Raw genomic sequence first — 25586 nt, forward strand, 5'->3', positions numbered from 1 at the left:
TTTTTACTTTAAATTTTGTTTAGATCTCGATTTAGTCCCTTACTTTCAATCTTTTATATTTTATTTTCCTTTTTATATATTTATTCATATATTTATTCGTTTATCTATTTATTTCTTTTTATTTTTGTGTTATTATTTTTTCTTACCATCATCATCATCATCATCATTATTATTATTAACATTTATGTTGATACTATGATGATTAATAATTATTGCTGTTATTATTATCAAATTGTTTTTTATATATTTATTTATTCTACCATCATTATGGAGTATTATCATTATTTACTAATATAGTATTTTTGTTTTTATTGATGTAGCCACTCGCTATTATTCAAAAAGGAAAATTTTTAAAATAAAGCAATATTTCGCGTTTCGGATATTTAAGAAATCGTACTCTAACTTACGGGATTTCAATTTTCTCGTTAAACCTAAATAGAAAAATATCCTTTTAAATTTCAAAATACACAAAATTTCAATAAAAATTAAAGGCAAGCTTATTCTTGAGGGTTCCAAGTGTCGTGTCCTAACTTATGGGATATGACATTTCGTTACCTCGAGACGAGAGGGTCTTTAACATTCTTTTCGATTTATTCAAGTATTTTTAAAATGAGTATTAATGAGGGATCGTATTTTAAATTCTTTTCGAATTTTCAATCTTCGACATCAAGACATTAATTAATCAATTAGGTACCAATTTTGGGCGTTACGAGGGTGCTACTCCTTTCTCGTACGTAACCGACTCCCAAACCCATTTTTCTAAATTTCGTAGACCAAAATTGTTATTTTAATAAATTAAATCATTACGAGGTGACCCGATCACATCTCATAAAAATGATCAGTGGCAACTCCCATTCCCATTTTCATTCCCTTTTTCGTTTTTAAATAAAAAGTCAACCCCTTTTCAAAAAATGTGGTTTCGACAATTAGTTTATTCTTTGATCTAATGTAAAGGGACTGATTTGCCTATTTTTTAAGTAGATGAGGCAAAATGTAATCTGACTGTTAGTACAAGGGCTTCCATGATACTTTTATCGAATAATATTCTTTCAACATATTATATTTATATTGTTTGTATATATACATGTTTAAAATGTATTCTATGTGTTTTGACTTGTATGGAGCTATGGTTAAAGCTCTTATCATACAGTTATTAGACAAGTTCAAACCGTGTGACTTTCATCCTTTAATTCTATTATTGTATAAAAAATTACTCCCTAATATTGTATACCAATACAAGGTTAAAAAGAAGACAAAGCCTACGTGGCAGACTTTATATGGTTCCATTTGACACACTAATATGATGACAATTGTAGTTAATAGATTTCATCAAAAATAATTTTATAAGTTACTATAAACACATATTTCCATAATGAAATAAAAAAATCAGCCAAAGGTAATTAAAATCATAATATTTATTAAAATAAAAAGGTAAAAAATAGAAAGATTAAGTTCAAGTTAATCAAAGGTAATAAAGTATTACATAAATTTCCTTACAATTTTATTCTACAATATTTATTTAACTTATATTCTTTATTTAAAATAGAGTAAAGATAAATATAATATTATAAAAATTAAATTTTAACATTAAAAATTTAACAATATATATGAAATAACTTATAAAAATTATTAATAATATTATTTAAATTATAATAAATTAATATTAATATTCAAACTATGAGAGAATGTCTCTTATTTTGATTAAAGTTTATTTTGGCTTTTCTTCTCCTAGTTAAATTCTATTTTTAGTCTCTCACTTAAACTTTAATTAACCTAGATTTGTTATAGTTGTATATGCTACAAATTTCAACCTATAAATAGACCTTAGTTACTGTAGTTTTATACAACAAAAATATTTAGACTGAGAGAATTTTGTTCTTTGTTTCGAAGGGATTTTCTTGTGGGGTTTCGGGTTTTCTTTTAATTCTCTCCATCTTTTGTGCTCTCCTTTATTATAGTGAAATCTCCTTTTGTCCATGATTTTTTGTCCTCTTTTGAAGAGCTTTTCCACATAAATTTTTCGTGTTCGATCTTTTCAATTCTTATTTTATTCATTTTGTTCGTTGCTTAACTAGGTTTATCTCCTACAAACTGGTATTAGAGCTAGTTCAATTTCTGTAGTCAACCTGTTTAGTGATGGTATTGTCAAGGTTCGATATTGAGAAGTTCAGTAGAATTGCAAATTTTAATTTGTGGCAAGTTCAGATGACGACAATATTGGTTTAGAATGGTCTGAAAAAGGTCGTTAAAGAGAAGAAGCCAGCAAATATGGATCAATTAGAATGAGAAGAGCTTGATGAAAAGACTCTATCTACTATTCAATTATGCCTCATGAATAATGTGTTACATGAGGTTTTGAAGGAGAAAACAACATTTGCTTTAGGGAAGAAACTAAAAGCCTTATATATTTTTAAAATTATTTTGAATTACATTATTTTTTAAGTTTTTTAAAAAATTCATTAATAATGTGAAATAAAAACTGATGTTATAAAAATTATTATAAAGTCAACATACACAATTGACATGAGTATCGCACGAAAATACAAACTAGTGTAATTTATATATATTCAATGTTAAAATTTGAGTGGGACATTTGCCTAAACTATAACTGTTGGTGGGTTCTCTTGGGATAAGTTCAAGCAGCCTCGTATATGGTATCACTTTCATGCATAATTGTTTAAGTTTAATCGACTTAAAATATGAGATTAATTTTTTTTCAAGACTATCTATATACACATAGCTTTTATTACTATTGTATATGATTTATTTTATTAAATTATAAACATAAAAATTTAACATATTTATTTTTAATATTTATATTAAGTATAATATATTTAAGTTTTTGAAGTTATAATTACAATTATAATTTTAAAGGACAAATATCTAAACCTAAGACATCAAGATCCTAGGCCTTAGACTTTGCCTAGCAAGGTCTTATCAGCTAAAATATATTTAGTTTTCAAATGATATAAATTACATAATACATAAAAGTAAAGAAAAAAACATATTATGATTTTGAAAATGAATTATTCGAATTAGGTCGTGTTTTGAATATTGAAACCGAGCTCATCACATATTTTAAAGTAGTCTAAGTTTTTTTAATCAATCTATTTTTTGACTTAATATTTTTATTTAAAACTTCTCAAATATCAACCGGATAATTCAACCCTCGAACATGTTTGGCCCATATTGAAAAACCTGAATATGTGTCGAGCAACTCGTTTCGACTTAAATAAAATTTAAATAAAAATATAAAAATATTTTTAATATTTTATTATTATTTGAACAGTAAATAAAATTTTTTACTAAATCAAACCAAAACCGAGCTTAAAACTAAAATCTTTTTTGAACCAGGCCCGGCACGACAGAAGTCTACACGGGATCAACAGTTTTTGGTGGGACATATTGAACTGGTTGGAGTTTTCACAGACGCAACAGTTATAGGATTAAAGGGAGAAAAAGTTGAAAACAAAAGGACAAAACACAATATTTCCAACTTTTGGTAGGTCATAGTGAAAGCTTTCAGGGATAAGATTCGACTTGTTAAAAAAACACTAATAAGGAAATTTATATTTTAATTATTAAACATTAAAAATTATAAAATATCATTAAATTATTTAAAAATTTACCGAATTATCTTTACACTAATGTTGTTGGAACTGATCAGACAATCTAATGTTTGAATTGAGAATCGCTAGATAAGAGCATTTAACTAAAAAATTTAATTGCTATTGTTTTTATCAATCTTAAATTTTCAAAATTCGTAAAATATAGAGATTAAAATTAATTAATTTAAAAATATAAATATTAAATTTCATCGAATTAAAGTACAAAAATTAAATTCATAATTTTCAAAAAAAACTACAAAAACTAATAGCAAAAATCTTTATTTAGTTTACATAAACAATAACTAAAAAAATCCATAATCTGCAAGATAATTCTACTTGCATCCACGATTTCTATTGCTGTCTTTGTAAATTCCCTTACAATGTTCACCTTTTTTGCTATCATTAGGGTCTGGGACGCAAGGATAATAGGGCTGACCTGGTCTTGGTCTCCCACATTTATCATCTGGAGTACTCAACTTGTTCTTGGAAACATCGATGAAATTAGGGTGAACTTTCTGCAGGCTTGTCTCTGGGTCAGCGAAAAATACATGATCTGCATGGCCGATGTCCACCAAGCATTCCTCCATGGTAGAGGCACAATGGGAAGCTAAGTTGCTGCTATTGTTGTTGTTGCTGGCTGTGGCTGAAAATGCTGATGCCTCCTGACCGAGTAAAAGAACCATGGCCATCATCATTGTCGTCATGGTTGCTTTGCATGATCGGAGACCCCTTCCCTTCACAGTGTTTCCCATATTTTTCTTCACTTTCTTCTAACTAGTTTTCTCACTTGATAAGAAATCTGTGGGTTTATGGAATTGCAAGTGGATGATGGGATATTTTTATAAATGATTCAAGGTGGTTTTTTCTCTCTTCCTATTACCCTTTTAGCTCTTACAGTAGCTGTGGTCCTACAGCAATAATGGATGAGACATAAAAAAGGGTGACAGTAACTTTCTAATCTCACTGTCATATGAATGGAAAAAAATTCTTTCTCTAGCATCAATTCAATTTTTTTACTATAAAAAAATTAAATAAAGTGAAATTGTAAGAATTAACATTTACGGATAAAAAATCACAAGAAAAATATGGTTTTTCTTATTTGTAGTTTTAACTCTAGACATAATATTCATTTGTAGAATAAAAAATTCAAAATATCATCTTTGTTAATAGTAAATGACAATTTTTAAATAATAAATATTAATTATGTTAAAATTTAGACTTAATTGATTCAATTTAATAGTATATTAACTAAATTGATTTATTTAAATAACATAATGGTTAACTTGATTCAATCTTTATAATAGAGCGATCTGTTAAATATGTTCACCCATAAAAAGAGAAAAAAAAGTTAATATAACTTTTAGTCCATAAACTTGGCAATTAGGTTCACATTAGTACTTAAATTTGACAACGGTTAGTCACTCTAAATAGGGACCATTTTTATTTTGGTCACTTCAATTTTTTTTTGTTAATTTAGTCAACCAAAAATAGAAATTGATCAAATTGGTAACTCCGACATTAAATGGTAATATAAGACTAACAATGCATTTTTACAGAAAAATTTTGAGGTTATCAAAATAGGAACAACTTTTATTTAGAGTGATTGATGAGGTTTACCTAATTTTAGATTGATTAACGTAGAAATGCACCATCAATCTTCCGTTACCATTTAATGATAGAGTGACTAATTTGATCAATTTTTATTTAGGATCTATATTTAAAGTGATTAACAAAGTAGTTTACCCATTTGGTAATTAGGTCTTTTAGTCTCTAAACTTAGTAAATGTAAAATTTGATCATGATATGATAATCTATAATTATGTCTTGTCATCACTTGAAAATTAAAAGCATATATATTTAAAATTGCAGCAAACAACAACAAAATAACACTAAACAATAGTGAAAAAAATTAGGTAAATCCTGGTCGAGTCCGAACAAAAAAATATTAACTAAGGCTTGACCTATTTAGAATATGAAAATTTTTTATCCAAGCCTATTTTCCGGGCCTATATTTTTACTTAAACCCTCCCACTTTTCGAGCAGACCTTCGGCCCTAGATGAATGACTTGACCCATGATCAGGTCTAAATGGAACCCACTAATCTAATTATATAACATATTTTTTACTTATAATATTTCCTCAATTCTTAAATAAAAAAAGAAATTAAATGTACTTAAATCGATATTTTATTAATTATTAAAATAATAATGATACCAACTAAATTAAAACTAAATCAATTGATATTTTGATAACTATACAATAGTAAATTTTATCAATCTAGATTAATAGCACAGTATGAATTTTTACTAAATATTTATTTTTCAATTAGAGGTAAGAGGGTCAAATATTTGAAAATACTCTAATTTTTTTTACTTTTCTTTCATAAATATCAAATAATTCAAAATTTTATTATATATATTTTTAATTTAATATCATTAATAGTAATTTTCAACTTCCGTTATTAGTTTGGTAGTTAAGGGTTAATCACCGATAAAACTCACTTAAATTTGAACTTTTAGAAGAGAAAGTGGAAGGTTTTTGTTTGAATAGCTCCCTTTTTAAGTATAATGAGTGTGGACTATGGAGACATTCTTACTGTGTGTGCGAATTATAATCCTTCAATCATTGTCCGTATTCTCACTTCACTATCGCAATTATATTCGATTAGTAACGAATATTAGTGTCGTTGTTGTTGATCTAACTAGAGTCTACCTCACTTGTCTCAGTTCTCCTACTCGACCTTAACCCCAAATTAATGTCTCTTTCACTTTCATCTTACGGTTAAAAGTAAAGGATTTTCAAAACAACTTATGCTACATCACTTAAATAGATGTCTTGATTTTTGTTTATACGTTATAATAAATTACTAAGAAGGAAGTGTTTGTGCAATCGAAAATTAAAAATTGCTGTAGAACAAAGTGCTGATTTAGGTTAAGTTTAGATAAAATTTTTGTATTTAATTTTTGTGTAATCTAAATTCAATTTAAATAATAAAAATATTTTAATTATAAATTTAATTATCAAAATATGTAAAATACCAATAAAAATATATTTTTAATCTTTTATTAATTTTTGAACAATAAATTGAGCATGAACTTGGAAAAAATTTATAATCTGGGCTTGGCCCGATTTAGTCTGACCCATAGACAACTTTATATAGGGTGTAGGTAGGAGTTTTCGGCCCAAAAAATGGAAAAAAAAATTTATCCCATTCATAAATGATAAAGTTATAGGCTAATATATAGAAAAATAGTTCCCAAAAATGAAAAAAAAAATCTGTTTAATTCCCATGATGAAATTATAAATATATAAATAATAAATTATATTTTTTAACCTCTCAAAAATTTATAATTAAATTATAAACCCTGAAAAATTTCCTGAATTCACACCTATCGCAAAGGTTGCTACAGAGATTGTGCCTCCCTTCACAGGTTGTTTCCCATATTTTGTTCCCATTGATTTTTTCACTTGATAAGTTCTTCTAATGTGCAACCGTTGCAAAATTTTAGCTTATCATTATTTAAAAATAGAGGTTAAGCTTAAAAAATGGACTTCAATAAAAAAAATTAGGACTTAAGTTTCAATAGTTCAAAATAAAACATGTGTAGTTTATCAACTTAATTATCATTTAGATGAATTTAGAAAAAAAAATTAAGTTGCTATCATTATTATTATTTATTTAAATGAAATTAACTACTTAAACTTTCACCTTTTAGCAAGTTTATTAAAAATGTGGAGTTAAACTTGTGATGAACATGAGTGGTGCCTCAACTCCTTTGGTGGTCTTGGTGAAGCCAACCCATGATGATCTTAGTGGCTTATTCTACATAATATTTAATAATTGAATTAATTGTTAAACCGATGTTTCTGATTCAATCATTAGTTTAATAATAATTAAATAAATACTTAAAATAGTATAAAATTTATTTAACTATCGATTTTCTTCTTAATTTTTGTTTTAGTTAATCCCAAACGATTAGTTCAAAGGTCGATTCAACTTTTATTTTTAAATCAATACACTGATTGATTCCTAATTCAATCAATTAATTTAGAATATATGTATTGAATAATTTAAGGATACACTATTTTGAGATGATGTGGATTGCATGTTGAATATATGTATGGATATTGCATTGAATAGATATCCATATTATTTTTGGTAGAATATAAGCAGGTCTCTGGTTCCCATTATAACTTTTTTATGTTATGAATATATATAACTATTTCTTAAAAGTCGTCCAAACAAAAGATTTCTTAAATGAAAAATATTTATAGCTTATGTACAGCCCAACAGGCCCAAAAAATAACAATAGTCAAACTAGGGTTTTAATTTTCTGAAAACCTAGCTGCCGCCAGCCCCAAACCCCGCCTCTGGCCAGCGCCGCACGCCACCAACTGCTCCGTCACCTGCTCCATCACCTGCAACACGCAATAGCAGAAACAAACAGTAGCAATAAATAGGTATTTGGCTATAAAAGCAAAATCAATGTAATCAGGAAGAGGGGGGATGTAAAAAAAAATATTAAGGAGAATCAATACAAGAAATTAAAAAAATTGAAAGAGAAGGTTTTCTTTTCTTCTTTTTTTTCCCTTTTTTTTCATTCGGTTTCCTGATGCATGTTTCTTTCTTTTTCGTTTTTTTATTAATCATATATATATAAGAAGATATATTAAATAAAAATAAAAAGGAAAAGAGGAGGTCTTACCTAGGGTGCCCGACCACCGTCTGCGGCGGAGGCGCGGCGGCTCCTCGGCCGGAGTCTGGACTTAGTCCAGAGAACACGCCAACTCCCTTCCTTTTTTTTCTTTAAAACGCAGAAATGATTTTTTCTCTTAAAAGGTTGACTTTTATAGCTCGGAAAAACGACGCCGTTTTGCTCGGCCTCCTTAAGCCCCAAAACGGCGCCGTTTCACCACCAGACCCGCGTGCGTGACCGACCCGCTACAGGATCCGAGTGTTTTTATTAATGGTCTATTTTCGCGAATAGTCCTTCCCGTTTTAAATAATTTTACAATCAAGAGGATTTGTTTTTAAATTAGCACATTAATTTATTTAACTTTACAATATGGTCCCCTAAAGCTATGCGTTTTGGAGGAGAAGGGAACCCTTTCAGTCCCTCATTGTTATTCGCGCATTCCATGTGGTCCTTCCTCTTTAATTTTATTTGCGATTTGACCCCGGATTTTGTTTTTTATATAAATCTATAAATGTGGTATTATTATTATTTATTAGTTTTTATTTTTCCCTTTTATTTATTTATTTATTTATTTATTCATCATTATTATATTATTATATAAATTAGTTTTGCATTACTTTTTTTATATTTTATATTTTAGTTTTAGTTTTAGTTTTATATATATGTATATGTATATATTTATCTTATTGTATCATTTTATTATTTATTATTTACTTCTTGCTTTTCATATTTTTCATATTTTCAAATTATTATTATTATTATTATTATTATTATTTCGTTACTATTATTACTGTTATTACTATTACTATTTTTACTACCATTATTATTATTAATATTACTCTTATTTATTTATTTACTACTATTATTCGGTTATTAATGTATGATTATTTATTATTATTCTTAGTTATTATTATGATCACTATGTATTTATATATACTTTTTGATCACAAGCTTCATTATATATTTGTACATACACACATGTTTATCTTTTTATGTTTTACATCTTTAAAATATATATATTTCATATTTTCATAATTTTATGTGTTGACACCATTTTTTTGATGAAAACGGGGTCGACTTGGATTTTGAAAATAAAACGAAAATGGGAGTCGCCACCAATCCTTTTTTTTATGAGGTGTGATCGGGTCACCTCGAAAAGTGGTTGTTTTTAATAAACAATTTAATTTTTATTAAAACAACGATTTTGGCCTACGAAATTCAGAATATGGGTTCGGGAGTCGATTACGCACGAGGAAGGATTAGCACCCTCGATGCGCCCAAAATTGGTACTTTTTTGATTAATTAATGTTTTAGTGTTGAAAATTCAAAACTTTGAAGAGTTTTAAAAATACGATCCTTAAAAGAAACTCTGATAACGTGAATTGAAATATAAGATTCTCTTGTTCCGAAGGGAAATCACATCCAGCACGTTAGGACACAACACTTTAAACCGTCGAAACCAAGGTCACCTTATAGTTTAGGGAAACCATACTTTGAAGTTTTAAGAGGGTATTTAGCTATTTAGTCGAATGAGAAATCAAAACCCAGCATGTTAGGGCATGTTTTCTCGAATTTTCAAACGCAAAATATTGCCTCACTTTGAAATTTTAAAAGGATATTTGGCTATTTGGTCAAACAATGAGTCGAAACCCAACACGTTAAGGCACGTTTCCTCGATTTTCTAAACGCGAAATATTGCCTTATTTTAAAAGTTTAAAAAGGATATTTGGCTATTTGGTCGAACGAGAAATCGAAACCCTGCACGTTAGGGCACGTTTCCTCGATTTTCCAAACGCGAAATATTGCCTTATTTAGAAAAAACCTTCCTTTCGATGTTTGGTGTTAACGCATGACAAAACAATAACAAATACGACAAGGTAAGCATAGTAATGTGAGTAACAACAATACAATAGGCAAAATGAAATGACGAGGCGATTACATAAACAAGGCAAACGAATAAACAAATAGAACTAACATTTTAGAAAAGTAAAAGTGTACATGAATAAATAAATAAACACCAAAATAACAACGATGACAATAAATACAATTATGTAAAATGTGTATGCATGTATAATTTTAAGTTATGAAAATAAGAAATGATTTATATATAAATCGTAAAGTATAAAATGTATATAAATATAAATATATATATTAAATAAAATATGTAAAAAATAAAATGTAAGTATGTTCATATGTACATTATAAAATATATATAGGTATACTTATTTTTTAGATTATAAAGTATACACAAAAAGGAATATATGTATATACATATGTAGGAGTTACAAAATATAAAACACGTGTGTACATATAAAATATATAACATAAAATATGTGCGTATGTATATTATAAAATGTGCATATATATGTATATATGAAAATAAAAGTAAGCATATAGATTATAGCATATATAAAATATAAGTATGTATATATATATTGATTGTAAAAGTGTACATATTAAGAATGCATGCATGTACATGTATATAAAAAATCTGAAATTTTAAAATATATATATATACATATAAACAAGTAAATATCATTAAATAAAATATTAAATAAAACTGCTTTTACATAAGTATATTTATATATAAAATAAATAAATAAATAAATAAAATAACTTGAAGTTTAAAAGGCCGAGGATCGAATTGAATCAGCCGATAATTTGGGGCCAAATTAAGTAAATAAAAGGTTCAGGGTGAAACGAAGCACGCATGAGTCTGAAGGATCGATCGGAAATATGCCCAAGTCTGAAGCACAAAGATTTATGCGCGGACTAAATTGGAACATGCAACAAAATTTCAGGCCAAATTGAAAACAATAAAGAAACCAGAGAACGATTAAATTAAAGCAAAAAACGTGGAGGGACCAAGAGCGCAAATTTCCCATTCAATGTAAATGCGCGGATCCCTTGAACGGGTCGGTCACGACGCGGCAAGGGGCCAAACGGCATTGTTTTATATCTGCTATAAATAGCAAAAAAGTAAAAAAAGAAAATAAAAAATATTTCCATCTTTATTTTTAGAAAAAGAGAGCGCTTTGGTTCTCTCTTAGCCTTCAACTCCGGCCAGCAGTAGGCCACCTTTCTTGCTGCTGTGATTCTGCCAGAGGCGATGGTCGGAGCGACGCAAAGATCGGGTCCTTCACCGATTTAAAGGCCATTTGAAGCCCGAAAGCTGAAAGAAGAGAAACCCCATGGCCTCCCTTCGGTCCCGATTTCACTGACCAAGACGGTTCCTGCGACGGACCTTGCGTGCGGCCCTAAGTAAGTTTCTTCCCTTCCCCTTTTTGCTTTTGATTTTTTATTATAGTTATTTAAAACAAATTTGCAAAAGAGAAAAAAAATGAAAACAAAACAAGATAAAACAGATGAATAAGAGAAAACGAAGAAGAAATAGCAAGGATTCAACCTTTTAAAATTTCTATTCAGCTTTTTGATTTCTGATGTGGGTGAAAAAAAATACAAGGATTCCATCAAGGCTTTTATAGTCGATTTCCCTAACTCCTTTTTCTCTATTTTTGTTTTCATTAGCTATATTGCCTGCATGCTTCTGTGGTTGCATTCAATTTTCTCTGCAGGTGTCGACGAGGCCAAGGCCAGCAGTGGCAGAGGCATGCGTGAGAAGACGGCAAGCTATGTGGCAAGAGTGGCCAAAGCAGCGCCTAGGTTTTCTTCTTCTGCTGAAAACATTTGTTTGTGGGCTAGGGTTGTATTTAATGGCATCATTGGGCTTTGGGTTTATTTTTTGTAAAATGGACTGTGACTGTTTTATTTAATTTGGTTTGTATTGGGCCCCGGGCAAAATTTGGGCTCTACAGCTGCCCCTCTTTGCTCATTGTCGTGTAACGAGAATAGAGCAAAGACTAAGAAAGACCAATTTTGCCCGGTCTCGCCGAGTCTTGACTTCTTGGTGCCTTTCTTCTTCAAGTAGCCTCATTCAAGTCCACTGTGTCTTGTTGCTTCAGTCCACTTTATTGCACTTCAGAGAGATACGTCTTCAATCTACTCTACTGCAACTCCATGAGGATGAGGTTTGTGGTTTTAGTCTGCTCCACTACTACTTAGGGAGATAAGACTGAATGTGATCTGCTCCACTACTGCTTAAGGAGATAGGATCTGTTTTTCAATCCACTTCCTACCAATATAGGAAGACAGGATCTGCTATCTTCGATCTACTTCACGCCAATACATGAAGACAAGATCTGCTTTCTTCGATCTACTTCGCCACCAATATGGGAAGACAAGATCTGCATCTTCGACCCACTTCCTACCAATATAGGAAGATAGGACCTGCTATCTTCGATCTACTTCATGCCAATACATGAAGACAAGATTTGCTATCTTCGATCTACTTCATGCCATTACATGAAGACAAGATCTGCTTTCTTCGATCTACTTCGCCACCAATATGGGAAGACAAGATCTGCATCTTCGATCCACTTCCTACCCATATAGGAAGATAGGACCTGCTATATTCGATCTACTTCACGCCAATACATGAAGACAAGATCTGCTTTCTTCGATCTACTTCGCCACCAATATGGGAAGACAAGATCTGCTTTCTTCGATCTACTTCGCCACCAATATGGGAAGACAAGATCTGCATCTTCGATCCACTTCCTACCCATATAGGAAGATAGGACCTACTATCTTTGATCTACTTCACGCCAATACATGAAGACAAGATCTGCTTTCTTCGATCTACTTCGCCACCAATATGGGAAGACAAGATCTGCATCTTCGATCTACTTTGCCACCAATATGGGAAGACGAGATCTGCATCTTCGATCTACTTCACGCCAATACATGAAGACAAGATCTGCTTTAATGACTTCAATCCATCCCACTGCAACTTCAGGGGTATAGGATCTGTTCCTTTGATCTGTTCTCTGGGGAACATGATCTATAAAATCAATTTTATGGACCTATTTATGCCTAGTGTTTAGGATGAAATTATCAGAATGGATCAAATGCTCCTAACTAGATGTGTATGAATGATATTTGCAGAATGTCATGAGAATGATCCCTTTTTAAATGCTTAGGTTGTCATTACTCGAAATTTATTAAAGGTTCTATCACCGATGCCTTCTTGTTCAGCTGGTATCTTTGACAGAAAAACCAAGGAAATAGTTGCAATTTAGACTATTCTTCCTCCAATGCTTCTAACCCCTAAGTTTGGTCAGTTCTAAACAATAGTCATGTTTCAGGTCCTCGTACTATTTAGAAGCTTTCAGAGTAATATGTAGAACTCCTTCTGCTTGAATATTACCAGTCCGGTAATTGTTATTTTAATGAAAAATGCTTGAAAAAGATTATCAAAATGGACAAGATAAAATTTTGCCGAGAGCAAAGCTCGAAATGAATAAATCAACCAAGATAGCAAATTTTGCTGAGATATATAATGAAAAAGATTATCACAATGGATAAGATGGAAATTTATTGAGATCAAAGCTTTAAATGAACAAATAGCAAATTTTTCTAAGATGTAAAAATGAATAAGATAAAAACAGGTGCCCCAGATATCGCAGCATGAGCTTCTCCGCACAAACTTCTTGAGGACCCTTTTTTGAACTTGATATGTGTTTAGAAGTCCTAAAAGACTTTGTTGATGCCCCAAGATGTAGCATCTCTCCTTCTTATTGATTCGGAGAATAGAAGACTACCGTATGCCTCATCTTTGATCAAAAATTTGAACTGCCCATTTCTGGGTTTTCAATTCAAAACCCCTTTGGTCTCAAGGTGCCCTTTGCGGGTTTTCGCCTTGCCCTCTCCTTTTTTTATTTCCTTTTTTATTTTCTTTTTATTTTCTTTTTTCCTTTTTTTTAGGCAAAGTACCTCTTCACTGAATCCAAATTCACAGGATTGGGCAAGCTTTTGCCATCCATCTCAGTTAAAATTAATGCCCCTCCCGAAAAGGCCTTTTTTACTACATAAGGTCCCTCCCAGTTTGGCATCCACTTTCCTCTGAAGTCCTTTTGTATGGAAAGGATCTTCTTCAGTACCAAGTCCCATTCAAGGAAGTCCCTGGGATGAACTTTCTTATTGTAAGCTCGTATCATTCGCTTTTGGTACATTTGACCATGACGGATAGCTTTCAGCCTCTTTCCTTCAATCAAGTTTAGCTGGTCATATCGGGATTGGACCCATTCTGCTTCGTCTATCCTTAGTTCTGATAAAACTCGAAGAGAGGGAATTTCAACCTTAATTGGTAGCACCGCCTCCATTCCATAAACCAAAGAGAAAGGCGTTGCCCCGGTGGAAGTCCTGATAGACGTTCGATAAGCATAGAGGGCGAATGGTAACTTCTCGTGCCAATCTTTATAGGTCTCAGTCATTTTCCCTACAATCTTCTTAATATTTTTATTAGCCGCCTCCACCGCGCCATTCATTTTCGGATGATATGGTGATGAGTTGTGGTGCTTGATCTTGAATTGACTACAGACATCTACTATCGTGCTATTGTTCAAGTTCAATGCGTTGTTCGGGCATTCCATATCGACATATGATTTCCTTCTTTAGAAACTTGCTGACAGTTGCCTTTGTGACATTGGCGTAAGAAGTAGCTTCTACCCACTTAGTAAAGTAGTCAATCACTACAAAAATGAAACGATATCCGTTTGAAGCCTTTGGCGATATTGGCCCAATGACGTCCATGCCCCACATGGAGAAAGGCCATGGGGAGGTCATGACGTGAAGAGGTGAGGGAGGCACATGAATTTTGTCTCCGTAAATCTGGCATTTATGACACTTCTTAGCATATTTGATGCAGTCTCCTTCCATGGTAGACCAATAATATCCGAATCTCATGATTTGTCTGGCCATTGTGAAACCATTAGCGTGTGTTCCACAAACACCATCATGGACTTCTTCCAAGATTTGCTTGGCCTCCACAGCGTCCACACATCTTAACAGCACCTAGTCCTTTCCTCTTTTGTACAGGATCTCTCCATCTAAGACATAGTCATTAGCCAGTCTCCTCAATGTTCTCTTATCATTCTCAGTTGTTTGGTTTGGGTATTCGCGATTTTTCACATATCGCAATATGTCCTGATACCAAGGATTGTCGTCTTTTTCCACTTCCTCGTCAACGTTGCAACAGTGGGCTGGAGCATCATAAATGCTCATTTGGATAGGCTTCACATCCTCTTATTTATTTACTTTGATCATGGAAGCCAATGTAGCCAAAGCATCGGCCATCTGATTCTCGTCTCGTGGGAGATAACAAAAAGTGATGTCGTCAAACTCCTCAATCAATTCCAGGACTAGCTTTCGATAACTAATCAACTTAGGGTCTCTTGTTTCCTATTCGCCTTTGAGCTGATAAATTACCAATGCCGAATCCCTATATACCTCAAGTACCTTGATTTTGCGTTCCATAGCCGCACGGATTCCCATGATACATGCTTCATATTCCGCCATGTTATTTGTGCAATCAAAATCTAGTTTACTAGTGAAAGGATAATGATCACCGTTTGGAGATACCAAGACTGCCCCAATCCCGTTGCCCACAGCATTTGAGGCTCCGTCAAAATTTAATTTCCAAGTATTGCCTTCTTGTGCGCTTGCTTCAGTAGTTGCCACATACATCAGATCCTCATTTGGGAAATCAAAGTTCAAAGGCTCATAATCGTCCATGGCTCTACTTGCTATAAAATTTGCTATTGCGCTCCCTTTTACAGCCTTTTGATTCACATAGGTTATGTCAAATTCAGATAGTAGAATTTGCCATCGGGCCATCCTTCCATTTAGAGCGGCTGACTCCATCATGTATTTTAGAGGGTCTAACTTTGAGATTAACCAAGTCGTATGGTACAACATGTATTGTCTCAATCTCCGAGTAGTCCAAACCAAGGCGCAACATAATTTTTCAATTGGTGAATATCTCGTTTCGCATTCAGTGAACTTCTTGCTGAGATAGTAGATCGCTCTTTCTTTTCGTCCTGACTCATCATGTTGGCCGAGCACGCACCCCATGGAATTCTCAAATACTGCCAAGTATAGTATCAGTGGCTTGTCCGGGCAATGTGGCATTAGTACTGGGGCGTTGGACAGGTAATGTTTAACTTTTTCAAAAGTTTTCTGGCACTCCTCATCCCATACACCTGGATTGTGTTTTCTAAGAAGATGGAAGATGGGGTCACATTTCTCAGTTAACTGTGAAATGAATCGAGCGATGTAATTTAGTCTTCCTAGAAAACTTCGAACTTCTTTTTGAGTACTTGGCGGAGGTAATTCTTGTATGGCCTTAACCTTGTTTGGGTCAATTTCAATTCCCTTTTCGCTGACTAAGAATCCTAGCAACTTTCCTGATCTAGCCCCGAAAGTACACTTGGCTGGATTAAGTTTTAACTGGAACTTCCTTAACCTTAGAAACAGTTTTCTCAGAACTTGCACGTGTTCCCCTTCTGTTCTGGACTTTCTGATCATATCGTCGACATAGACTTCCATCTCTTTGTGCATCATATCATGAAATAGTGTTACCATGGCTCTCTGATACATTGCTCCCGCATTTTTTAACCTAAAAGGCATTACTTTGTAGCAAAACGTCCCCCACATCGTTACAAATGTGGTCTTCTCCATGTCTTCAGAATGCATCTTAATTTGGTTGTACCCGGAGAAACCATCCATGAAAGAGAACAGTGAGTATCCGGCCGTGTTGTCCACTAAGGTACCGATATGGGGCAATGGAAAATTATCTTTGGGACTGGCCTTGTTCAAATCCCTGTAGTCCACACACATTCGCACCTTCCCATCTTTCTTAGGAACATGGACTATATTGGCTACCCATTCTGAATACTTAACCACCTGTAAGAAACCAGCCTCAAACTGCTTCTTAACTTCTTCTTTTATTTTCAGCAGAACATCAGGCCTCATCCTTCGGAGCTTTTGTTGAACTGGTTTGCATTATTCCTTTATAGGCAGTCTGTGTACCACGATATCAGTATTTAACCCTGGCATATCTTGGTAGGACCATGCGAAGACATCTTTAAACTCTTGAAGCAACCCAACGAGGTCTCGCCTTGTTTCCTTGGTAATGCAAGCACCAATTTTTACCTCTCTGCCCTCTTCTAAGCTCACGACTTCTACTGATTCCTTATAGGGTAGGATTTGTTTTTCTTCTTCCTCTACCATTCTTAACAAATCCAAAGATAAAATGCTGTCTTGGTCATCTTCAAAATCCTGAGGATCATCCATACTCATGTCTTGCTCAAATAGGGACTCTGAGTTAGTAACAGCATCGCTCATCTCGTTGATATCTGAAGACCTGTTATTGGGACAAAGGGAGGCCCAAATAAAAATAATCTAAGAATACTTGTATGCATAGTAAGATTATAAATGGAATGAAAAGAATGAAAGATTATTTGCTCAAGGTGAGACTGAATGATAAGTTTCCATTGAAATGAAGTTTTAGATATGTGCCTTTTACAAAAGATTCTTATTACCCCCAGGCTTAGGGCAACAAGTGTTCTGAATATTACTCTGAATTAGTTCTAAATGTTACAGGGATCTCTTCTGCAGTCCAGTTTTTCAGAACACTTCCAGGTTCGTAAGGGCGAATGCTCGATAAATTTCTTTCCACCATTTCCTTTTCAGATATGGCATTGATGTCCAACCTTCTGGTCCTTCCTTCCGTAACTTCGTTCTTTCCTTCGGGGTAGACAATTCCCCCTGGAACAAATGTCTTAGATATATGGGGAAAGGTCATTGGTTCCCATTCGGTTCCCATTCGGTTTCCATCCCGCTCAAACGTGCTCTTCTTTTTTCTCGCCTATTCTCCAATTCCTTCTTTCTTTCCCTTGCGTCAGACTTGTACCCCAAACCATAACGGTCCTGTTTGTTAACCAAGATCGGTACTCCGACCCATCCCTGGAGGTATTTTCCAAGTCCTCTTCCAGGCAACGCTCCCTTTCCCCTTGTTAGCTGCAAACTCATTGTCGTAGCTTTGGATATTTTAGGCGCTGGAATTTTACTCCCCTCGATGACAAATATTGCGTTTACGAATTCCAATGATCAGAATGAACATTCTATCATTTCACTATCGGCCTCTATATATGGCGCGTCACTGGTAACTGATACGATGATGTCTTCTTCTGCACCTATAGTTACTAATCGGCCCTCTGTTACCAATTTTAACTTTTGGTGGAGTGACGATGGTACAGCCCCTGCAGAATGGATCCAAGGTCTCCCCAATAGGCAATTATACGAAGGCTTAATATCCATAACTAGGAAATCCACCTCGTATGTATTTGGGCCAATCAAGAGGGGGATCTCTATTCTTCCCATTACCTTCCTTTCAGTGCCATCGAATGCTCTCACTATATTTTGGCATGACTTCATGTGAGAGCTATCCATAGGCAGCCTGTTTAAAGTGGACAGAGGTAAGACATTCAATGCTGATCCATTGTCAATGAGTACCCCCGGTAGTGTGTATCTCTTGCAACGGGTAGTGATGTGCAGGGCCTTGGTAGATCCCATACCCCCTGGCGGTATCTCATATTCGTTGAAGAAGATGAAGTTGTCGGTATTTATATTGTTAACCAGGCGATCCAACTTATTCACTGAGATATCGTTAGCAACATAAGTCTCATTTAGTACTTTTATCAACGCATTACGATGTGTCTCTGAACTTAGAAGTAACTCGAGCACTGAGATGCGAGCCGGTTGCTTATGCAGTTGTTCCACCACGCTATACTCGCTATGCTTCAAGAATTTTAGGAATTATCTAGCCTCATTTTCAGTCACCGGTTTGTTAACATGCGGTTCAATTCCGGCAGTCTTTGTTTTATCCTGTTCAACCGCCAAGGCTTTTCCTTTTATAGACTCCCCGTTTGTATTCGCCGGGTCGTAGCGTTTTCCACTGCGCGTATAGAAGCCTACGTCATTACCCTCTTCTGAAGCATTTATCGGGTTCTCCTCTCTCGGGATCGTCACATTACAGTCATAATTCCAATGAACCTTTTTGCTATCCTTGTAAGGAAAGGCTACAGGGTTTTGAATTATGACCCTGGGCGCCAGTTGTATGCCAGATCCTATGCCTCTTGGCCTTGAAATAATCACTACTGGGCGATTTTGGGTCTCTTTCATAGGTCCTTCCTCCGAGGCATAGACTTCTCCTTCTTCCAGTCCTTTGATCTCTTCATAAAATTGCACCTCTTTGTTGTTCATCAGATTTTGTACCATGACCCTGAATTCAGTGCAGATTTGAATGTCATGGTCCTCTTTAACATGAAACTCGCAGTATGTCTTCGTTCCTTCGGGCATTTCCTTTGAATCTTGTTTGATGAGACCTCCTTCTATCATTTGTCTCCAAACCCAACTCAATAGGGTTTTTATCTCTGCAATGTCGGCTTTGATTCCCTTTCTCCCACATTCGATTATTGCGTTTACCCCTTTATCAGAATGACTGGGTAACGGATTCGCTGCTACGTTTGGTCCTGATGGGTTGTCAAACTTCACGATCCCCATCTTAATGAACCTTTCCACCGCCTTTTTAAACCCAATGCAGTTCTCAATTGAGTGCCCTGGTATCCCTTCATGGTATTCACATTGGGCATTCATGTCATACCATTTGTGATATGGAGGTTGCATGGGCTCAAGATAAAATGGAGATACTATGTGTGCATCAAATAGCTTTTGATACAGTTCCCCGTATGTTATTGGAATGGGCGTGAATTGAAGTCTCTCTATGTTAATCCTTGTATTGGGCCTTGTGTTGGGTTCCTGCCTTGAGGGGGCTTGGTGACCAGTAGTTATCATTTTTGGAGGGCCAACAGTAATCAGTTTTGAATGACTCTTGCTATATGTGCTTACGTTGTTTACTTCACCCTCTTTTTTCCTTGGGGCTGGTCTTTTGAAGTTTTCCCTGTGTCGATTTTACCGCTCCTTATCGCGTTCTCAATCATTTCACCGGATATTACCATATCTGAGAAGCTATTGGTAGCACTCCCCAACATGTGGTTGATGAATGAGGCTTTCAAAGTGTTGATAAACAACATGGTGACCTCTTTTTCCAAAAGGGGTGGCTGGACTTGTGTTGCCACTTCTCTCCATCGTTGGGCGTATTGCTTGAAATTCTCACTAGGCTTTTTTTCCATATTTTGTAACGTAATTCGATCGGGTGTTATGTCCGTTACATGACTGTATTGCTTCATAAAAGCTTGCGCCAAGTCTCTCCATGAACTAACTTTAGCACGACTCAGCTGGTTGTACCACTTGGCTGCAGATCCAATCAAACTGTCCTGGAAGCAGTGGATTAACAGCTGATCATTGTTGACATATCCTGTCATTCTTCGACAGAACATGGTTATATGAGCTTCAGGACAACTAGTCCCATTGTATTTTTCGAACTCTGGCATCTTAAACTTAGGTGGGAGTACTAAATCAGGGACCAAGCTCAGATCCTTGGCGTCAACTCCACAATGATAGTCGATGTTCTCCATGGCTCTAAATTTTTCCTCTAGCCATCTACATCGGTCTTCTAGTTGTTTTGGCAGGTCCATTCTTGCCTTTTCTATTTCTGTCACGTCGTGAGATCTGGGACCACAGGATTGGTGGGGTTATCCTCGGGATTAGAACCCGAGCCCGTTTGAAAATGCACTGGTACCGAGGCACCAGCCAGATATTGAGGTCTAATGGTAACCGGTACCCTCTGTGGGTACACCTCTGGTTGTGCTTGGATGTTAGTTGGGGTGAAACCTGGAGGATAAGCAGGGTCATCGTGATCCTCCCCAGCATCAACTACAGGGTTTTTTCCTTTGTCATTCCCTCCAGCCAATAACTGCTTTAATTGGTTCATCACAGTGTTCTGGGATTCTAACATGTCCTGCTGGATTTTTTCCAGTCGTTCATGCATCTGATCTTGCATCTCTCGTTGCAACTGTTCCAATCTTTCCAGCCTTTGATCCATGGCTTTTGTTTGGTGACGAGTATCGTAGTGATATTTGATTAGATTTTTGTTGGTTTCCAGGGTAACTGTCATAATTTAATTTTATTAGGGTCATTTTATGAAACTTACTGCATATGATGTAATGCAAATGTATGAGATGAATGCAAAAAGAGGAATTGATTCGAATTCAATTTCATTAGAAAACTCAACTAGAAAGCAAATTTCTTTACATAAAATAGATTACATATACGACTTCGCCTTTATACCCAAAGCCTTAACCTTCCTAAGAAGCCAAGCTAAATCTCGACCTCGGCTTGATTCTGACTCATATTTTAAACTCAATACATCGGCTCAAACTGCTAACGTTTGCAGATGATCAGCTACTTCCCCCACTTGAGTCACGGCTTCGCCCATAACGTAATCTCTATCTCTAATCTGACTTTGAGAATGATGGAATTGCTCTTGTCATTGATCATTACTCCTCTCAAGAAGCTCCATTCGCAGCTCAGAATTGTGCAATGCGTCCTCAAGTTCCCCTATATTTCCTTTCAGTTCTTTGATCTTATTTAAGCTTGCTTTTAATTCGATCATAGAGTTGCGACTACGGTACGAGTGAAGTGACTTTTCTAGCTCTGCCACCTTAGCCTTTAATCCCACTTTCTCAATTCGGCACTCTAACAAACTTCTTTCCAAAGCGTTTTCTCGAGCTCGAACGTCCTGAAATTTCTTTTCCCACTGATCAGACTTATTCTTTTCCTCCTTGATCTCTTGTCGCCACTGCTCCGACGTTTTACCCAAATCGGCAGTTCTCATTGACAATCGCAGCTTCTTGTAATCCGTTTTTAGACTATCCAAATCCTCTTCAGCTTTGTTCTTTCCCTTCCTTAATTTCTCGGCTTCTAGCTTGTGGATATCGATATCTAATCCCAAATGCATCTTTTCTTCTTCTAGCTGTTCTATCCTCTTTCCCAACTCAGAATTTCTTTTTTCAAAGTCTTGTTTGATGATCTCTAATTCTGATGGAGCTACTTGTAGATGTTCCTCTATAGACTGAACGCAATCTTCCCTCGGCCTAGGGATGTTGTCATTGACCCTTTTACTCCACCACCCATAATATTCGGGAGTTGCCAATGCTCCTACAGTAAATCTTTTCATTCGGTAAACTTGTTTCCAAGAGTTAGGTATTTCTCGAGTTTTTCTCTTGTAGTTTTCATCCTTATAAGAAAACTTCTTGACCGAGCCGACCCTTGTGTTCTTTGGTATGAACTGTCTCGATCTATATTGTCTTAATACGAGTAAAGGGGCATAACCAACAGCTCCCCAGATTCCAAGCAAAGGGACCCAGTCGAAGTCCCCACATCGATATAAGATCTCATCGGGTACCATCCAAGGAGCTTTCCATTCAATGTCATCCTCCTGAAGATTTTGGAGAATCGTCATCCACTTCTCTTCCGTGATGTCGTCTCGTCTTGGTGTAGCAACTTGTTCCTTTAATGGGGAATAGTTTTCTGAGAAGACTCGATAGGAGACATTTTCTACCTTCCAAAAGTGACTATGGAACCACACCAATAATAGCTGTGCGCATCCGATGAACCTTCCCTCCCCTGCTCTTCGACATGCGCTTAGAGATATGAAGGTTTCTGCTAAGATTACCGGGATGGGCGTGACCCCTTTACTAAGCCGATCAAACAAATCAGAGACGGCCTCATCTATATGTCCTAAAGCTTTAGGGAATATTACTAATCCATAGATACCCAAAGCGAAGACATCAACTCTTTTCTTCACATCAGGGTGTACTAATACTAAATCTCGCAAGCTTTTCCAGGGAACGCATTTACTGTCACCTTTTTGTTGGATTCGGGTAGCGACCCACTGTTCGCTCATCCCTGTGATGCTTGTCAATTTTTTTAATAATGTCGGGACACTAGCAGCTCTAGAATAGACCTTGTCAACTTGTCAACTTGAATAATGTCGGGACACTAGCAAGGTCGTATATTCTTCCACGGTGGGTACCAAGTCCACTTTTCCAAAAGTGAAACAACTGTAAGCAGGATTCTAAAACTGGGCCAGGGCTCGGAATAAATGCTTGTCCACTTTGACACTAAGTAGGTAAGGCAAGTCACCATAGTCACAGTAGAACATCTGCTTGGTCTCATCGTCCCATTGATCCCATATTTCCTTCATTTCTCGAAGATCATTCTGGATTACACTAACATGGGTGAATTCCCACAACTCTGATACGTACCCCTCTGCAAGACTATCGCGTTTCTCTTTCCATATCGTCTCAGCCCACATTCGTACAGCTGCATTGTCTTCTACTTTATTAAGAAATCTCTTTTCCATGATAAGCTTTCTATCTATACTGAACGTGAATCGACACCTCTTTTTGAATGAAAATGCCATACAATCACAAACAAAGCAAATCAGTATTAGACACAGAGCTAGGATTTAAAGAAAACGATAATAAATAAAGCATCTATTCGGTAAGCACTAGGGTTTGGCATAGCTCTATCTCGGTGGGTTCTTATGGCTCGCTACATGTGGTTTGGTTCTAAAGTAAGGGTACCTGAACCAGCAGATTCCTCGATCCTTACCCATTATAGGCTCATATGGACCGAGTTCAGTTCAGGGGAATACATTTCCCTATGGCCATGCGGAGATGAAAATATCACGAAGACATAGGTATGAATGTATCCCGGAAGCGATTCACTATCCCATGCGGAGGTGAAAACCTCACGAAGGCGTAGTTTCTCACTCCCACTTAAAGGGGTGCGACCAACGGTCATGCAATGCAATGTGCCAGAAGATACCAAAACTAACTAACATAGCAATTATGGACCACGATGAAGAACATCATAATGAAGACGGACGAAATGCAACAAAAGATCGTATATTTAAATCAGGTTTTCGATTTTCGACAAAAATACAAAAAGTAATCAACTTGTGGCTTGACTCACAAATTTCATCCCCAGCAGAGTCGCCAAGCTGTTGACACCATTTTTTTAATGAAAACGGGGTCGACTTGGATTTTGAAAATAAAATGAAAATGGGAGTCGCCACCAATCCTTTTTTTATGAGGTGTGATCGGGTCACCTCGAAAAGTGGTTGTTTTTAATAAACAATTTAATTTTTATTAAAACAACAATTTTGGCCTACGAAATTCAGAAAACGGGTTCGGGAGTCGATTACGCACGAGGAAGGATTAGCACCCTCGATGCGCCCAAAATTGGTACCTTGTTGATTAATTAATGTCTTAGTGTTGAAAATTGAAAACTTTGAAGAGTTTTAAAAATGCGATCCTTAAAAGAAACTCTAATAACGTGAATTGAAATATAAGATTCTCTTGTTTCGAAGGGATATCACATCCAGCACGTTAGGACACGACACTTTAAACCGTCGAAACCAAGGTCACCTTATAGTTTAGGGAAACCATACTTTGAAGTTTTAAGAGGGTATTTAGCTATTTAGTCGAACGAGAAATCAAAACCCAGCACGTTAGGGCATGTTTTCTCGAATTTCCAAACGCAAAATATTGCCTCACTTTGAAATTTTAAAAGGATATTTGGCTATTTGGTCAAACAAGGAGTCGGAACCCAACACGTTAAGGCACGTTTCCTCGATTTTCCAAGCGCGAAATATTGCCTTATTTTAAAAGTTTAAAAAGGATATTTGGCTATTTGGTCGAACGAGAAATCGAAACCCTGCACGTTAGGGCACGTTTCCTCGATTTTCCAAACGCGAAATATTGCCTTATTTAGAAAAAACCTTCCTTTCGATGTTTGGTGTTAACGCATGACAAAACAATAACGAATACGACAAGGTAAGCATAGTAATGTGAGTAGCAACAATACAATAGGCCAAATGAAATGACGAGGCGATTACATAAACAAGGCAAACGGATAAACAAATAGAACTAACATTTTAGAAAAGTAAAAGTGTACATGAATAAATAAATAAACACCAAAATAACAACGATGACAATAAATACAATTATGTAAAATGTGTATGCATGTATAATTTTAAGTTATGAAAATAAGAAATGATTTATATATAAATCGTAAAGTATAAAATGTATATAAATATAAATATATATATTAAATAAAAATCTGTAAAAAATAAAAATGTAAGTATGTTCATATGTACATTATAAAATATATATAGGTATACTTATTTTTTAGATTATAAAGTATACACAAAAAGGAATATATGTATATACATATGTAGGAGTTACAAAATATAAAACACGTGTGTACATATAAAATATATAACATAAAATATGTGCGTATGTATATTATAAAATGTGCATATATATGTATATATGAAAATAAAAGTAAGCATATAGATTATAGCATATATAAAATATAAGTATGTATATATATATTGATTGTAAAAGTGTAC

The 25586-nt window shown here is 34.9% G+C and overlaps 1 protein-coding gene and 1 long non-coding RNA gene across 2 annotated transcripts; both read right to left on the bottom strand.

The window, feature by feature from the left end:
* Window positions 1-7842: 7842 nt before the first annotated feature.
* On the bottom strand, window positions 7843-8424 carry LOC105770610 (uncharacterized). The gene is made up of 2 exons (XR_001126264.2): window positions 8315-8424; window positions 7843-8027 (listed from the first exon to the last, which is right to left on the bottom strand). It is a non-coding gene; the product is annotated as an uncharacterized LOC105770610 (long non-coding RNA).
* Window positions 8425-18313: 9889 nt separating this feature from the next.
* On the bottom strand, window positions 18314-20059 carry LOC128042563 (uncharacterized). Its single transcript, XM_052633950.1, has 2 exons — window positions 19046-20059; window positions 18314-19003 (listed from the first exon to the last, which is right to left on the bottom strand). Exons 1-2 carry the CDS (start codon window positions 20057-20059, stop codon window positions 18314-18316), a joined length of 1704 nt encoding a protein of 567 aa, XP_052489910.1.
* Between the last annotated feature and the right edge of the window lie 5527 nt (window positions 20060-25586).

This window comes from Gossypium raimondii, chromosome 7 (assembly GCF_025698545.1).
Source record: "Gossypium raimondii isolate GPD5lz chromosome 7, ASM2569854v1, whole genome shotgun sequence".
Lineage (NCBI taxonomy): Eukaryota > Viridiplantae > Streptophyta > Magnoliopsida > Malvales > Malvaceae > Gossypium > Gossypium raimondii.

Bases quoted from the DNA above. Each gene is read 5' to 3' on its own strand.
- LOC128042563 (XM_052633950.1), bottom strand. From the start codon at position 20,059: ATGATAACTACTGGTCACCAAGCCCCCTCAAGGCAGGAACCCAACACA. The intron at 19,004-19,045 runs GTGACTGAAAAT...AAATTCTTGAAG, and splicing joins AACCGCATGTTAACAAACCG to CATAGCGAGTATAGCGTGGT.